General features: G+C 39.1%; 1 protein-coding gene across 1 annotated transcript in view; it reads left to right on the top strand.

Moving 5' to 3' along the window:
- LOC126267799 (uncharacterized) overlaps window positions 1–19,065 on the top strand; it is a 387,883-nt gene that overhangs the window by 341,656 nt on the left and 27,162 nt on the right. Inside the window, exon 9 of the mRNA XM_049973103.1 lies at window positions 7,717–7,977. Within this exon, the coding sequence (XP_049829060.1) occupies window positions 7,717–7,977 (261 nt within the window). The remainder of the gene's footprint in view (window positions 1–7,716; window positions 7,978–19,065) is intronic.

The raw sequence follows: 19,065 nt of genomic DNA, 5'->3' as shown, positions 1-19,065 counted from the left end.
TTCAGAAATGACTTCCTGGCTCTTAAATCTATACTTGATGTTAACAAATTTCTCTTCTTCAGAAACGCTTTCCTTGCCATTGCTAGTCTACATTTTATATCCTCTCTACTTTGACCATCATCAGTTATTTTGCTCCCCAAATAGCAAAATTCCTTTACTACTTTAAGTGTCACATTTCCTAATCTAATTCCCTCAGCATCACCCGACTTAGTTCGACTACATTCCATCATCCTTGTATTGCTTTTGTTGATGTTCATCTTATATCCACCTTTCAAGACACTATCCATTCCGTTCAACTGCTCTTCCAAGTCCTTTGCTATCTCTGACAGAATTACGATGTCATCGGCGAACTTCAAAGTTTTTATTTCTTCTCCATGGATTTGAATACCTACTCTGAATTTTACTTTTGTTTCCTTCACTGCTTGCTCAATATACAGATTGAATAACATCGGGGAGAGACTGCAACCCTGTCTCACTCCCTTCCCAACCACTGCTTCCCTTTCATGTCCCTCGACTCTTATAACTGCCATCTGGTTTCTGTACAAATTGTAAATAGCCTTTCGCTCCCTGTATTTTACCCCTGCTACCTTCAGAATTTGAAAGAGAGTATTCCAATCAACATTGTCAAAAGCTTCCTCTAAGTCTACAAATTCTAGAAACGTAGGTTTGCCCTTCCTTAATCTAGCTTCTAAGATAAGTCGTAGGGACAGTATTGCCTCACATGTTCCAACATTTCTACAGAATCCAAACTGATCTTCCCTGAGGTCAGATTCTACTAGTTTTTCCATTCGTCTGTAAAGAATTCGCGTTAGTATTTTGCAGCTGTGACTTATTAAACTGATAGTTCGGTAATTTTCACATCTGTCAACACCTGCTTTCTTTGGGATCGGAATTATTATATTCTTCTTGAAGTCTGAGGGAGGGTATTTCACCTGTATCATACATCTTGCTCACCAGATGGTAGAGTTTTGTCAGGACTGGCTCTCCCAAGGCTGTCAGTAGTTCCAATTGAATGTTGTCTAGTCCGCGGGCTTTGTTTCGACTCAGGTCTTTCAGTGCTCTGTCAGACTCTTCACGCAGTATCGTATCTCCCATTTCATCTTCATCTACATCCTCTTCCATTTCCATAATATTGTCCTCAAGTACATCGCCCTTGCATAGACCCTCTATATACTCCTTCCACCTTTCTGCTTTCCCTTCTTTGCTTACAACTGGGTTTCCATCTGAGCCCTTGATGTTCATACAAGTGATTCTCTTATCTCCAAAGGTCTCTTTAATTTTCCTGTAGGCAGTATCTATCTTACTCCTAGTGAGATAAGCCTCTACATCCTTACATTTGTCCTCTAGCCATCCCTGCTTAGCCATTTTGCACTTCCTGTCGATCTCATTTTTGAGACGTCTGTATTCCTTTTTGCCTGCTTCATTTATTGCATTTTTATATTTTCTCCTTTCATCAATTAAATTCAATATTTCTTCTGTTACCCAAGGATTTCTAGCAGCCCTCGTCTTTGTACCTACTTTATCCTCTGCTGCCTTCACTACTACATCCCTCAGAGCTACCCATTCTTCTTCTACTGTATTTCTTTCCCCTATTCCTGTCAATTGTTCCCTTATGCTCTCTCTGAAACTCTGTACAACCTCTGGTTCTTTCAGTTTATCCAGGTCCCATCTCCTTAATTTCTCACATTTTTGCAGTTTCTTCAGTTTTAATCTACAGGTCATAACCAATAGATTGTGGTCAGAGTCCACATCTGCCCCTGGAAATGTCTTACAATTTAAAACCTGGTTCCTAAATCTCTGTCTTACCATTATATAATGTATCTGATACCTTTTAGTAGCTCCAGGCTTCTTCCATGTATACAGCCTGTGTATTTGATAACAATATTATGAAAAGAACAGGTTGCCACTTATCTCAAAAAGGAGTACTGAGTAGCAAACAGACACAATGAAAAGACTGCTAAACATATGAGCTTTCAGAGAGAAAAGGCCTTAGTCGAAAATAGAAAACACACATACAGAATTCACGTACATATGGCCACTGTGGTCTGAATTAGGCATTTTCATCCAGAAACTTATGTTCAGCAGTTTTTCATTTTCATTGTCCCAGTCTGTGACTCAGTGCCTCCCCTATTAGTGAGTAGCAGTCTATTCCTTTGGTAATAATGTTGTTGTTCCATCCTGGATTTTCCATGGTTTATATGATAAGTTAGTTAAAATTGGGAACAGACTCTCTGTGTTGTAAGACGGACATTGATATCATGGTAGAATTCGTTTTAGAGTAAACAAAAAATTTAAATTGAACGTTTCTCATCTGCTAGTTACCTATTTTTAAGTTCTATGGATCGTAATGGCAGTCTTTTGCTACAACGTGGAATAAGTCAGTTTACAATTGTAGATACTGTGTCAAAGAAAAATGTGACAATATGCTGGTTATTTACATAGTTGTCTATGCAGTAATGTTAAACCACTTCTCTGCCTGTCCAGTTAGTGTCCCCTGACTTGGGGTCTGGGTGACTTTTCTGAAATCTTCCCATTTCCTAAACCTTGCCAGTAATTTTCTGTCACATCTATTCCTTCCTCTTCAACCCTTCTGCCAAAAGGAGGAGTTTTTGGCTCTGTAATCTTAAATTTAAATGCCCTTTTATATGTGTTCTCTTGCTGCCACTTGGTGAACAGATTTTTTTATCAACTTAATTACATCATATTTTCAAAAATGATTATTTTCATTGATATATTTTTAGTATATTTTTGTACACTTTGTGTATAAATGAATTTGAAAGCAGGCAAAAGACTGAAAGAAGGTTCATATCATGTAACATAAATCGCATCGAAATCACATTCTTAGAAAATTGATAAAAATAGCCAGAAAACTTGATCAGTGGTTGGTATAAAGACTGTAGCTGTTGATGGGCATTGATGGGCATAAATAAATGCAATGTAATGGTTACAAAAATATGAAAAGATCCAACATCATTTCACTATATGATCAGCAATCATTGGACCCAGTCACAATCACCACTTTTCAGGTGTTTAAGATGTAACTACCACACAAATCTAGCCATGGGGAAGGCATGGGCTAGAATTGAGATTTATCAGAAAGTAGCTAAGGAAATGTAATTCACCTATGAAGAAAGGTTGCTTACAAAAACCTTGTTTGACTTTTCTTGAATAATTTTATCAGTCTGGGATTGTTACTAAGTAGTATTAGTGTAAGAGCCAACAAAGTCTTCTCCTTTTATTTTATTTCTCTGATTATTGCAGCTTTGATTTTAAACATTTTGTGTAGTAATAGTACCTTTATATCATAATGATCTATTGTTTATTTATCTACTTATCCTCAATAAATTAAATGATTCCTGTATTTTTGAATTGCAACAAACTTGTATGATGTAAAAGTGAGTACAAACATCTAGTTTGATCAGTAGATAAGCTCATACTAATAGTTTTACATTACTTTCATTCATCTGTTCTCCTTGTACATTGTTGTCTTGCATGTTCATTGAATTGCATAGGGATGCTGAGGTCCTACTTGGCACTCAGTATGACATTGGTATCTCTAAGGAGCATTTGCCATGATGTAGGGATTTCTCCTGTTGAACTGCATCTGCTGCATGCTGCCCAAGGAGCAATTTTATGCCAATTTTTTAAAAAAGGAGATGCCACAAAAGTAGAAAATTATCGAGGAATCTTGCAGCTTGACATAGATTATAAAGTCTTAACTTAGCTGTTATGTAGTTGCCTGTAACCTGCTCTACAGGAGATCATAGGACCATAACAATGTGGATTCATGGCAGAGTGCTCAAACACAGATCACATCTTTATGCTACGACAGCTAATGGAAAAGTACTATGAATTTGATAGAGAATTACGCCTCATATTTATAGATTTCTGACAGGCCTATGACAGTATTAATCAGATGCTAGTATGGAGGATAATGCAGGAGTTAAACATCATAAGAAAATAAATCAAAGTGACTGAAGCATGTTACACAGAAACAAGCTGCCAAGTATGGTTTGTAAACAAAATGACAGAGCGTTTCACTGTCCACCATGGTTTGAGACAAGGAGATCCTTTGTCCCCAGTGCTATTCAAAATAGAATTGGAAAAGGCACGACATGAAATTGGTAATGACAGGGAGAGACTCACTCAATTAGATAGTGCCTGACACCACTAGGTTCATAAAAGAGGCAAGCATTTTTGTCATTTTTCCTGTACAGTTGATGATAACTGACACAAGTTACCAAATAGAGTAAAGGCATTATGGTGGGCTGTGTTCATACCTGGTTTCTTGGCGCACATTCTGGTTTGAGAGTACTGTGCACCTATGCATTAGCACATTTCTTGACATACTTTCTTTCAAATATATTTGAAAAATTTATTTCAATAAAATGTAAATGAGTCTTATCATCAGGACAGCTTTTCTCTCTTCTGTTACAAAAGTTTTTACACTCATGTTCAGAAAAAAGAGAGCACCCTGAACAACTAGAGAGTCCATTTTCATTCACAGGACTTGTACATTAGTATGTCCTGCAGAAATGATTAGTATTTGAACAATGGTGGCTCACAGGTTTGATCAACATCGATATCCTGGCACAACACCATCCTCCAGTAAAATGTGGCTGTGGCTCTCATTGTCGCTATACATCGAAGGAAATTGATCAGTGTGACTTGAGCAGATATTCAGGATGCCTTGCAGATGTATGTGCTAACCATACTGTCAAATCAGTGAGTTTTGAAAGAGGGTGCATTATTGGAATGAGAGAACGTGATGCATTCATCTGGGAAATTGCTGCTCGTGTAAGACCAAGTGTTTTGGCAATGCAACAAGTGTGTGCAGAATGGCCCACAGAAGGCTGTAGAACATGACGACATGGGTCACGTTGCCCACCCACATCACTCCCCGAGAAGATTGACAACTCATCCAAATGGAACTGCTGGACAGATCTGCGCCCTCCTTGGCTCCAGTAGAACAGTGTAATAGATCATACACTGTCAGGGGTGACAGTGCATTGTCATTTATTATGGTACAGATTACTTGAGCATTGTCCATTTTTGTGCCTACCTTTTGATGAATGTGCAGAAACATGCTAGACAGCAGTGGTGTATGGATTGGCACCAGATAGGAGTTTTCGAATGAATCCAGGTTCTGTTTGTTTGAAAACGATGGTCGCATTTTGCTTCACCACAGACATGGAGAGCGGCATCACAGTGACAGCATTCACACAAGGTATAGAGTGCCAACTCAAGGCCTTATAGTATGAGTACAACCTCAAATCACAGTTGGTGTTTGTAGAGGGTACTGTGACCAGTGTGGCCTAGGTGAATGACATCCTCTGACCCATAGGCATACCTTTTCTGCACAACACTCTAGATGACATTTTTCAGCAAGTCAGTGCATGACTGCATGTTGCTAAATGTGACAGGATGTCAGCCTTTTGCCCTGGCCTGACAGATCACCAGACTTGTTGCCAATTGAAATAGTATGGGTGATGGCAAAATGACAGGTGCAGTGCTGTGATCCAATGCTGACCATAAAACATGAACTTTGAAACCAGGTGACTGTAGCATGGATGTTTATACTATAGGACATCATTCACACCCTATATGTGTCAATGCCAGCATGCATGGAACAAGTTATTAGAGACAATGGCAGGATACATGCTGAACTAAGGTGACTGAAACGCTAATGATTTGTGTAGGACATACTAATGTGTATGTCCTGTGAATATGAATGTCCTATCTTTAGTCATTTAAGGCATTCTGTTTCTTCTGAACATGAGTGTATTAGAATGCTTAACAGAAATATTAGAAACTCTGACGTTAATGTCCAATGGATAGACTGAGTAATAAAAGCAGATGGCATCAGAAAGTAAAAAATGAACTTTCTGTATCATTTTACAGTCCTAGACACTCTGAGATTGTGGCATGTCATACAGAGCAATTTACCAATACTCAAGATTTTATCGATAAATTGCAATTTCTTGTTTTAATCATTTCTCCTTTCTGATTTTCCATCTCAGATATATCTTTGATGCTGCAGATGTCAATGTCCATGATTATCTTGCATTTCTTAGTTTGATTGTCATTCCTTGCAGTATATCCACATTTTCCATCTCAAGTGTTTCTGTAATGCTACAGGCAGTCAAAATCACTGGTTTTCTTGTGTTGCTCTTGACAGATATTTTCTTGCAATATTTAGATTTTATTTTTTTATTAGGCTTTCTGTCAATCTTTTTCATCTTAATCCTATCTGTGGTGCTGCAGGTATTCAACATGCATGCTTCTCTTGTGTTGTGCAGCTTTACTCACAAGAGGCATATCAGTTGACATAAAAGGTTATCTTTTGGATTTAGTTTCTTCTGTAGTTTTGATATGATGCATTCTTTCATACATATCTTACTAAATTTTATGGTTCTGTGGTTGTGAAATCAGAAAATTATGTCAGCTCTTGAATACCAGTTGTTAACCTTAAAAAATACTTCATTTCAATGAAAAAATTGTGTAACAGAAAATATCAAAATGTCCTTTTTCACTTAAGAGTGTTTACTGAAAATAGAATTTGTTGTGGCATTGCTCACAAACTTGTCCTAGTCTTGAATGATCTGTCCCCTCCAGTACTGGCAGAGTTGACAGAGATGTGAAGCATTCTCAATAATAACATAACAGACAATTGGACCATACTTTCATAGAAAATTGAAAGTTCAAAAGCACATTTCTGAGCCAGTATAACTTTTGGCTTCAACTATGAGAAGAAAACAATTTGTGAAACAATAAAGTTTGTCAAATCCTGTATCTCTCTGCTTGTGCAACCAAGAATTTGCTGAGTCCTGCATATTTGCCTTGATGTCTGGGTGTAAGTGATTGGTTTAATTTACTATAAACATCAATAAGTCAAATATCAACAAATATGACAACTACCTACATGATATTTTCATATGGAAGTTACATCATAAAATACTTCTGAAAATTGGTAAAAAGGTTTTGTCAATAAAATATGTTGCTGAAGCATGCTCATTTCCCAAGGATTTCCCAAGGGTTTCAGACTCTTGAAGTACTTGTAAACTGCTGGCACAGGAGGAGGAATAGTGTGATGTGCTGTGCATGCTAAAGTGTATGGTCCAAGATTGTTACTTTGAGATTCTGTAGAAGATTCACTACACTTTATGATTTGATACAAAAGATCAGTTTTAACTGTCATTCCAACTGCTTCTAGGATTTCTTTCTCTTTGTAAATGTAATGATATGTCATTTTCTTCACAGCGCTGCAAAGTTGTGTAGAACAGAATAATGAGAAAACAGTATCCATAATATTGCAGCTAAACAACCTTAACTGATGAGTGTTAAGACAATCACAGTGCATGCGGGAAGATACAGTGCTGCATCTAAATGCATTCATGGTAGTGAAAGAGTTGAGTGTATGTGTGGTTTTGAAAATAATCATACTCTTCAATATGCACTGACAGTAACTCCAGTATTAGTTGTAGAAATTGATGCAGTTTAATTTGGGGGAGAGAAAAAAAAACACAAAATTACAGAAATAAAAAAGATATTCAATTGCTATTGGAGTGGATTCTGAAGTACAGAAAAATTCTACATAACAATTTGTAATCCAGTGTGTATATCATTACAAATATGTGTTCATAAAATTTCTTAGTGTGTTAATTTCAAGTCAATGCAATTAAATTTACTAAACATATTGTTTATTCTGTTTAATAGGCACAGTTTCCACAACTCACTCCTGGGCCTACTGGTCCATGTTCATGCTCTGGGGATTCCAAGCCCACATCAATGGCTTTGTCTCTTCCTCCTGCAAAAGAAGAACGTGCATGTGTAGCTACAGCACCATTATCTCTACAAGTACCTATTACAACATGTACTTGCCCAGGTGATTTCAAGATTGTGCGAAAAATAGGAGCTGACAGCTTGCTGCTTGGGTGGCAAGTCCCATCAACTTCTGCAAATCTTTCAGGCTATGATGTAAGTTTCATTATGTTGCAAATAGCAAAATCAAGAGATGTATTATTTTATGCCTTACCTTCACTATATGATATTGAGTTCAGTTATATAGAACCCAATGTTTGAAGAGGAATACTGCTGGGACAGAAATAAAAGGAAGGAAGGTTGTATTTTAATGTTTCATTGACATTGGAAATTGAGTACAACTTCAGTTTGGCAGGGGAAAAAGGAAGGAACTGACCATGGTGTTATTAAATGAATCATCTGGTTTTTCACCTTAAATAGCTTTTAGATATCAGATTAAACCTAAATTTTCATAGCTGCATAGTGTTTGAAATCAACTCATTGCAAATGTTATCTGAGTGCATTAACAGCAGCGTTGTATTGATTGGTACAGTATCAGGAAGGGGGAATTGGGGAGGTGGAGGGGAGAGTGTCACACAAATAAACTGGGAAAGACAGTTTGATTTCTCAGTTTCACATTGACTCAGGCACACTAGTGTTACATGTGATCATTACTGAAATGAAAAAGTCAGTTCTGGTATCTTGCTCACATTAAGTAATTGTAAGTTTTTTTGACAACAGTTGCCCTTGAATTAACAGTGTTTCAACATGGAAACAAAGATGATACAAAATTTTGTGATATTTTAATTAATACTTCCTATTTTGTGTTATGGAATTAAGAATTGGTAACTGTGCATGATTTATTCAATCATTAATCAAACAAAATTTTCAAGATTTACTTATGGTATGTTCTTTCTGCCATATAGTTCTTGAATATGGCCCATCCAGATTTCAAGAGTTTTACAACTGTTTGTAAAATATACTCCATTAGAGTCCTTGGTTACAAACAAGTAGCTAATCGGATTGTTATATTCATCATTCATTCCAGATTATTTAAACAGTAGAAAATCTGGGATGGAATAACAGCAATGTGGGTTTGGATGGATTCCTACCCACCACATAGAGGAGACATTGAGTGTCAGAGAGTAGATTAAGCTACTGAACAAAGTCCTTCATTAGATTTAGAAAAACCCACATACATTCATACACAAACAACTCACTGAAACACACACACACACACACACACACACACACACACACACACACACACACACACATGGCAGCCACTGCCATCTCCAGGAATTTGAGGCACCCATGCCTCCTCCATACCCTCATTACACATCCTAACAGAGATTGCTATTTCCTGCAGTTGGACCTCACTGCCCTGAGCTTTGATAAACAATCCTGTAGATAAACAACAAGATAGAAAAAAAATAGGGAGAGACAAATCATGGAACCCTCCCAAGCCGGAAAACAAAGTGTTTTGGTTTGCTGCTAAATCACCCAGTTAAAACAGCAACAGATGCCAGGGCCAAAGATGTGTTTCACTCATATTATGTGAAAGCTAAACGAATCTACAGGAAGGAAGTAGAAGTAGCCAAGACAATGTATAATATGAAGTTCATATCAGAAGATCTCAACCCTTCCAAAGCGGACTGGAACTGGTTAACCCCCTTTGCCCCATTAAATTTTTGGAGCCCTGATAATTTTAACAAACAGTTTATTAATGTTATTGAGAATAATGTAGCTCAAATACCAGATTTAGAAATTCATATTACAGGCAGAAGCAATTGTTGTACCTTGACCAGGTGGAGGAAAGTGCTTCCAGAGGACAAAGTAAAAATTGCAAAAACTATTAAACACTCTGCTAGCACAGATATATATGGCATGTCAGGTGCTCTTCTGAAGGATACTGTATCTGGTATTGATGAACCTTTGGCTGGTGTCATTAACCAATGCCTTGAGGTTAGTACTTTTCCAGAATTCTTAAAATTGGGAAAGACAGGACCAGTGTGATCCCAACAGTCCATCTATTCTAGGTCAGCTTCTATAATACCTATACTAGCAAAAGTGATTGAAACTGTAATAAAAGAACTGCATGGCTTTAATTCTTTGTGATCTAGGCAAGGAATTTGATTACATCTGTCATAAGATACTGTCAGAAAAATAAATCTTATAGTGTAAAGGGTGTCTTTTTGAGACTCTGTCATCTTGCCTATGAGATAAGTGGCAGAGCGTTTGTATCACGGGAGTGATGTCTCATGAAATGGCACTCGAACATGGGATACCATAGGGCTCTGTATTCAGCTGTCTGTACTTTTTAATATTTGTCAACAACTTAAGTTATGATGGTCATACCCTGCTCTTTGCAGACGATACAACATTACTGACTAAGGATATAATTCAGCCGAGGCACTAAAGGATGCTGAAATTTTGTCTGAAGTAGACAAAAAGTGGTCCAAAGCAAATAGACTGGAATTAAATGAAGATATAACCCAGAAAATATTATGCTGCCTTGGTGACTGTGAATCTATAGCAAATGTTGATAGTGTCAAACTCCTGGGAATCACAGCTGATAGTAAAATGTAATTGGATAGATAAAAAAATTACTCACAAAATGGCAGCAGGAGAACACACATATAAAAAAAAAAAACGTTTCACTTATGCAAGCTTTCAGAGCCAATGTCTGCTGCTTCTTGCAGAACGGTTGAAGGGGAATAAAGAGGGGTGAAGGGAAAGGAACTGAAGAGGTTTAGGAAAAGGGGTAGAGTTGCAAGAGTTGCTCAGAACCCTGGATCAAGGGAAACTTAATGGATAGGATGAGAAGGAAAGACCAATTGACAATTGGCAAAAGACAATTGATAATAAGCTGACATAGACTGAACACACTGCACATGTGTGTTCTAAGCTCTCAAGGGCAATTTACCTCCTCAGGAAGCTCAGATATGTGATAACAGATCAGTACTTAATCACAATGTGTGATACACTGTTTCACGGCCACATCACATATGGACTGCTGCTGTGGGGACACTCTGCTGAAAGTAAAAACATAGAGCTCCTACAAAAGAAGCTTGTAAGAAAAATATCTTTCACTAGAATTTTTGACCATTGTAGATCCATTTTCAAGCAGTTAAAAATAATGATAACATTTAGCCAGTATGGGCAGAATTCTCTTGGCTATATGAAAGAAAATCAAGTATCCTTCCACAAGAGACTGGAGATTCATAACTACAACACACAATATAAGGTCGACATTGATATTCTAACCTCTTGCTAAGTAAGACACTGGACAGTTTTCCCACAGCAGTGCTTGATGTTCAACTACCCACTACCAGGTGTTCTAATATTTCCACTGAGGATATTCAGAGTTAGACTGTTGTGTGTGCTCAAACAACAGACACTATAGTCTGTAAATGAATTTTTCTCTACAAGTGGAACTGTAGAGTGATCTTCATGATACCATCACATGTGAAGCCACAAACTGGAAACATTAAACAGCTGTAAATGGTTGTTTATAACAATTGTTTATAACTTCAGTGTTGTGTAATGCTTCTTGTCTGTTATCTTAGTTTTAGTAGTGGTTTTCATATATAATCAGTAAGATGTTAAACAGTCTGTGTGGCCTTGGCCAGTTTAATAATTTTGACTTAGTAATAATAATAGTGATACATTGATATTTGCTTCATTCAGTCAATTAGAATTACATGTCCTATTTTTAACAATTTTTCTAGCAATTTTTTCTGATTTTCAGACATTTTTATCAATGTACATTATACTTCTCAAAAAATATGGCATTAAAAATGTAAAGATTTAACATTGGAGTACATAGCTATTATTAATTAACAGCTTTATTTGATGGCAGAAGTTGGAAACCATTGAGTGAAATATATTTGCCTGGAGGACTGCATCTTCTTCAATCTCTTTTCATTATTGGGATTTCTTCACATATAGGTTCCTTAAAGTTTCAGTGCCTTGGGTCCCTTATTTCAGTCATTAATATTCCTCCTATAGGAACTTACTGAACTTTTTAATACAGTAGGAGAGTCTGCCTGGCCAGGATCCAGTTTCTGCCAACTAAGGACTATGAAGGGAATGTGTACAAGTTGCAGAAATAGTGGCTGTGCTGGAGGCAGAGAAGAGCCTCTTTTTTTTTTATTATTACTTAATCCTGTGGCAACCACTTTCATACTTCATTGATACCATCCTATCTTGCTATGTAAGTTCAGTTATATGCTTTCTATTCTCTAGATACAAGCTTGACCACACATATTTTGGTCCCTTAATGCTTAAACATTTCAGTTTACTCAACCAGATGATGTGATCAGTAGCCTCAAAAGCTTATCAACAAGTGTTCCATGGAATGGCTATTGTCACCCTCTGTGATTAAGCCTACATTAAGAAACACAAGTTGCAGTCAATGGATTTGCTTTTATTGAAGTCCTCTTGGTTTCCTGGAAAGCTACAGAGGAATGATTATTATTAGACTCAAGCAGAATATTTGTTAAAAAGATCAATTTTTGTTATATACTCTTTTTTACAGTTAAATGTTGCATTATTATTTTTGTAAATGAATTTTGGCTTTATCTGCACTGCAGTTCGTGTTGGTGTCCTTCCTACTACAGCTGGGCAAATATTCTTGATTTATATATCAGAGTGTCATATTTCTGTAAGATAATGAGTTTCACATTTGTTTTAATGCGATTTTCTTTAATGTTTGCTTCATAAATACCCACAGACTGTCTACTGTGCTATTCAGAGCCTATGATAACGTTTTTACACAATTTTCAGCCAAGAATTGTGTGATTGACTTGGTGCTATGATATGAGGTTCCATTGTGCATGAAAAAAAATCATAACCAGGAAACCATCACTCCAACTGAGGCAGGAGATCTTTTCCAGAACTTTCTTGTAATGCTGTTAATCCGTTGTACCAACTACACCAAGTGATGCCATTTTCCTTGACTTCTGGAAGGCATTCGATACAGTTCTACACTGTCGCCTTATAAACAAAGTCAGAATCTACAGAATATCAAACCAGCTGTGTGGCTGGATTAAAGAGTTTTTAGCAAACAGAACACAGCATGTTGTTCTCAATGGAGAGACGCCTACAGACTTTAAAGTAACCTCTGGCGTGCCACACGGGAGTGTTATGGGACCAATGCTTTACGCGATATATATAAATGACCTAGTAGATAGTGTCTGAAGTTCCATGCACCTTTTCACGGATGATGCTGTAGTATACAGAGAAGTTACAGCATTAGAAAATTCCAGCAAAATGCAGGAAGCTCTGCAGTGGATAGGCACTTGGTGCAGGGAGTGACAACTGACCCTTAACATAGAAAAATGTCATGTATTGCGAATACATAGAAAGAAGGATCCTTTATTGTATGATTACATGATAGTGGAACAAACACTGGTAGCAGTTACTTCTGTAAAATATCTGGGAGTACGCATACGGAACGATTTTAAGTGGAATGATCATATAAAATTAATTACTGGTAAGTGGGGTGCCAGGTTGAGATTAATTGGGAGAGTCCTTAGAAAATGTTGTCCATCAACAAAGGAAGTGGCTTACAAAACACTCATTCGACCTGTACTTGAGTATTGCTCATCAGTGTGGCATCCATACCAGGTCGGGTTGATAGAGAAGATCCAAAGAACAGCAGCGCATTTCGTCGCAGGGTTATTTGGTAAGTGTGATAGCATTAGGGAGATGTTTAGCAAACTCAAGTGGCAGATTCTGCAAGAGAGGCGCTCTGCATCACGGTGTAGCTTGCTGTCCAGGTTTTGAGAGGATGCGTTTCTGGATGAGGTATCGAATATATTGCTTCCCCTTACTTATACCTCATGAGGAGATCACAAATCTAAAATTAGAGAGATTCGAGCGCACACGGCGGCTTTCCAGTAGTCGTCCTTCCCGCGAACCATACGCGACTGGAACAGGAAAGGGAAGTAATCACAGTGGCACGTAAAGTGTCCTCCGCCACACACCGTTGGGTGGGTTGCAGAGTATAAATGTAGATATAGATGTACAGAAACAGTGCCCCAAACAACACCAGAAGTTGAGTGTTTTAAAAATTGAGTCATAACATGAAGAAAGATACTCTTGATCCACTACTTTCCCCACAAGCTGTCTGCAAGTGACAACTGAAGATAAAAAATACTTTCCAGACTGAAATACGGATATAAATATAATTACTAAGGACTGTAAGTTTCAAAACTCAGATTTGAGTCCCGACCTGACAGTATTTCATCAAAATGTAAATTGCTATGCAAAAAAGTAAACAAATTTCATATTTTGTTAGAAAATGACATGAAAAACACTTCTGTATTAGGTTTTACTGAACATTGGCTTGACAAAGAGAAATTTCATATGGCATCCTTCCAAATTTTGTATTGGGTAGATATTTTTGTAGGAAATTGTGTACACATTGTGGTAGTTGCATTTATGTTAAGAATGGTATAAATTTTAAACAGATACCTTACTCAGAAAAATTATCCATAGAGAAAGTTATTGAGGTAACTGGAACTGAAATCACTAATGAAAAAATAGATGTAATTTGTACATACAGGGCACCAGCTGGTGATATTAACATCTTGTTAAAGACCATTGAAAATATTTTACATAAGACTATATACAGAAATAGAAAAGTAGTTATATACGGTGATTTCAATATTCACTTTGCAAGTGAGTCCAAGCAAAAATCTGTTTTGCCGAACCTCTTAGCTTCTTTCAATTTGAAGGATGCTATAAAAACACCAACACACATCCGAAAACCTTGGCCACAAATCTTAATCAAATACTTATAAATGTATCTTTGAAATATTCAACATAATCCTTCAATACAAGTTTTGGGGACCACACAGCCCAAGATATTAATGTAAGAGTAGAAAAACAGTTTGGTTCAACCTAATGCCTAACAATTACATCTATGAAGTATAATGGCCAGAACATACAACATTTCCTTCACTGTCTGAGTAAAAAAACTTGGGAGGATATCTATGAATGTAAAAACACAAATGATAATTTCATCAAATTCTTAAACAGCTTTAGATGTTATTTTGAACTTTGCCTTCCACTTCGTAAAAAGACAGTCACAAAAAGGAATTTGAAAATAAACTGGATCACAACAGGGATGTAAATATCTGTGAAGAAAATAAGATTACTTCATGAAATATCTAGATAGCACACCACACTTCCAGAATTTGGTACCTTTTTTTAAGAATTATGAAAAGATTGTAACTAAAGTTCTAAAAGAAGCAAAAAGAATGGAGGCAAAAAGAATGGCAATGAGTTCCTTCATAACAAATGTACCATATGAAATGAAAGCCAGGGTATATTTGAAACAGTGGAAAATCCAGGATGGAATGTAACAATATTATGGAAAGGATAGTTGCTACTTACCATATAGCAGAGATGCTGAGTTGCAGATAGGCACAACAAAAAGACTGTCACGCAATAAGCTTTCAGCTAACAAGGTCGCCCACCAAACCTACACAATATCCTCATCCATCTCTACACTACCTCTGCTCCCAACCCTTTACCTCATGGCTTAGATCCCTGTAATAGATCTAGTTGCAAGACCTGTCCCATACATCCTCCAACCATCACCTAATCCAGTCTGGTCACAAACATCACCTATTCCATCAATGGCCGGGCTACCTGTGAAACCAGTCATATGATCTACAAGGTAAGCTGCAACCACTGGGCTGCATTATATGTGGGCATGTCAACCAAGAAGCTGTCTGTCCACTTGAATGGCCACCAAGAAACAGTGGCCAAAAAACAACTGTTGCTGAGCACATGGCCCAACAAGATATTCTTAATTTCAGTGACTGATTCACAGCCTGTGCCATCTGGAAACTTCCCACAAACATCAGCTTTTATGAACTGAACAGGTGGGAACTCTCCCTGCAATATATCCCCACATTCCCATAACCCTCCTGGCCTCAACTTTGTTAGACACTCTCTTTACCCATGTAGCACCTTCCCTGTTCCCATTCCAGCACTACACAGCTCTCTGTTCCACATAGTCTGGCTTCAGCCTGCCAGAGACTGATATATATACAGACTAATGATATGAATATAATAGAGGGAAACATTCCACGTGGGAAAAATTTATATAAAAACAAAGATGATGTGACTTACAAAACAAAAGCGCTGACAGGTCGATAGACATACAAACATACACACAAAATTCAAGGTTTCACAAACGACGGTTGCTTCATCAGGAAAGAGGGAAGGAGAGGGAAAGACGAAAGGATGTGGGTTTTAAGGGAGAGGGTAAGGAGTCATTCCAATCCCGGGAGCGGAAAGACTTACCTTAGGGGGAAAAAAGGACAGGTATACACTCGCGCACACACACACACACACACACACACACACACACACACACACACACAGACATTTGTAAAGGCAAAGAGTTCGGGCAGAGATGTCAGTCGAGGCGGAAGTACAGAGGCAAAAAAGTTGTTGAAAGACAGGTGAGGTATGAGTGGCGGAAACTTGAAATTAGCGGAGGTTGAGGCCTGGCGGATAACGAGAAGAGAGGATATACTGAAGGGCAAGTTCCCATCTCCGGATTTCTGACAGGTTGGTGTTAGTGGGAAGTATCCAGATAACTTGGATGGTGTAACACTGTGCCAAGATGTGCTGGCCGTGCTCCAAGGCATGTTTAGCCACAGGGTGATCCTCATTACCAACAAACACTGTCTGCCTGTGTCCATTCATGCGAATGGACAGTTTGTTGCTGGTCATTCCCACATAGAAAGCGTCACAGTGTAGGCAGGTCAGTTGGTAAATCATGTGGGTGCTTTTACATGTGGCTCTGCCTTTGATTGTGTACACCTTCCGAGTTACAGGACTGGTGTAGGTGGTGGAGGGAGGGTGCATGGGACATGTTTTACACCGGGGGCGGTTACAAGGGTAGGAGCCAGAGGGTAGGGAAGGTAGTCTGGGGATTTCATAGGGATGAACTAAGAGGTTACGAAGGTTAGGTGGACGGCGGAAAGACACTCTTGGTGGAGTGGGGAGGATTTTGTAAAGGATGGATCTTATTTCAGGGCAGGATTTGAGGAAGTCATATCCCTGCTGGAGAGCCACATTCAGAGTTTGATCCAGTCCCTGAAAGTATCCTGTCACAAGTGGGTTCTTTTGTGGTTCTTCTGTGGGAGGTTCAAGGTTTTAGGGGATGAGGAAGTCGCTCTAGTTATTTGCTTCTGTAACAGGTCAGGAGGGTAGTTGCGGGATGCGAAAGCTGTTTTCAGGTTGTTGGTGTAATGGTTCAGGGATTCCGGACTGGAGCAGATTCTTTTGACACGAAGACCTAGGCTGTAGGGAAGGGACCGTTTGATGTGGAATGGGTGGCAGCTGTCATAATGGAGGTACTGTAGCTTGTTGGTGGGTTTGATGTGGACGGATGTGTGAAGCTGGCCATTGGACAGATGGAGATCAACGTCACGGAAAGTGACATGGGTTTTAGAGTAGGACCAGGTGAATCTGATGGAACCAAAGGAGTTGTGGTTGGAGAGGAAATTCTGGAGTTGTTCTTCACTGCGAGTCCAGATCATGAAGATGTCATCTATAAATCTGCACCAAACTTTGGGTTGGCAGGCCTGGGTAACCAAGAAGGCTTCCTCTAAGCGACCCATGAATAGGTTGGCATATGAGGGGGCCATCTTGGTACCCATGGCTGTTGCCTTTACTAGTTGGTATGTCTGGCCTTCAAAAGTGAAGAAGTTGTGGGTCAGGATGAAGCTGGCTAAGGTAATGAGGAAAGAGGTTTTAGGTAGGGTGGCAGGTGATCGGCGTGAAAGAAAATGCTCCATCGCAGCGAGGCCCCGGACGTGCAGAATATTTGATTATAAGGAAGTGGCATCAATGGTAACAAAGATGGTTTCCGGGGGTAACAGATTGGGTAAGAATTCCAGGCGTTCGAGAAAGTGGTTGGTGTCTTTGATGAAGGATGGGAGACTGCATGTAATGGGTTCAACATGCAACAAGCAACAGTACCTCAATTATGACAGCTGCCACCCATGCCACATCAAACGGTGCCTTCCCTACAGCCTGGGTCTTCAAGGCAAACAAATCTGCTGCAGTCCGGAATCCCTGAACCATTACACCAACAACCTGAAAACAGCTTTCACATCTCGCAACTTCCCTCCCAATCCGGTACAGAAGCAAATAACCACAGCCACTTCCTCAACCCCTCAAACACAGTACCTCCCACAGAAGAACCACAAAAGTGCCCCACTTGTGACAGGATACTTCCTGGGACTGGATCAAACTCTGAATGTGGCTCTCCAGCAGGGATATGACTTCCTCAAATCCTGCCCTGAAATGAGATCCATCCTTCACGAAATCCTCCCCACTCCATCAAGAGTGTCTTTCCGCCGTTCACCTAACCTTCGTAACCTCTTAGTTCATCCCTATGAAATCCCCAAACCACCTTCTCTACCCTGTGGCTCCTACCCTTGTAACCGCCCCCGGTGTAAAACCTGTCCCATGCACCCTCCCACCACCACCACCTACACCAATCCTGTAACTCGGAAGGTGTACACAATCAAAGGCAGAGCCACATGTGAAAGCACCCACATGATTTACCAACTGACCTGCCTACACTGTGAAGCTTTCTATGTGGGAATGACCAGCAACAAACTGTCCATTTGCACGAATGGACACAGGCAGACAGTGTTTGTTGGTAATGAGGATCACCCTGTGGCGAAACATGCCTTGGAGCACAGCCAGCACATCTTGGCAAAGTGTTACACCGTCTGAGTTATCTGGATACTTCCGACTAACACCAACCTGTCAGAACTCCGGAGATGGGAACTTGCCTTTCAGTATATCCTCTCTTCTCGATATCTGCCAGGCCTCAACCTCCGCTAATTTCAAGTTGCCGCCGCTCATACCTCACCTTTCTTTCAAGATTCCAAGACTTACAAAATAACACACAAACACTTTGTTAACCTCCACCTCCACATGGGATAAATATATTAAAAACAAAGATTCCAAGACTTACCAAGCGGGAAAGCGCCAGTAGACAGGCACAATAAAATAACACACAAACACACAGACAAAATTTCTAGCTTTCGCAACCAACGGTTGCTTCTTCAGGAAAGAGGGAAGGAGAGGGAAAGACGAAAGGATGTGGGTTTTAAGGGAGAGGGTAAGGAGTCATTCCAATCCCGGGAGCGGAAATACTTACCTTTGGGGGAAAAAACGATAGGTATATACTCGCGCAAACACACACACACACACTAATCC

Source organism: Schistocerca gregaria, chromosome 4 (genome assembly GCF_023897955.1).
Source record: "Schistocerca gregaria isolate iqSchGreg1 chromosome 4, iqSchGreg1.2, whole genome shotgun sequence".
Lineage (NCBI taxonomy): Eukaryota > Metazoa > Arthropoda > Insecta > Orthoptera > Acrididae > Schistocerca > Schistocerca gregaria.
Note: the sequence above shows the minus strand (reverse complement) of the source record. Positions and strands in the feature narration are given on the sequence as shown.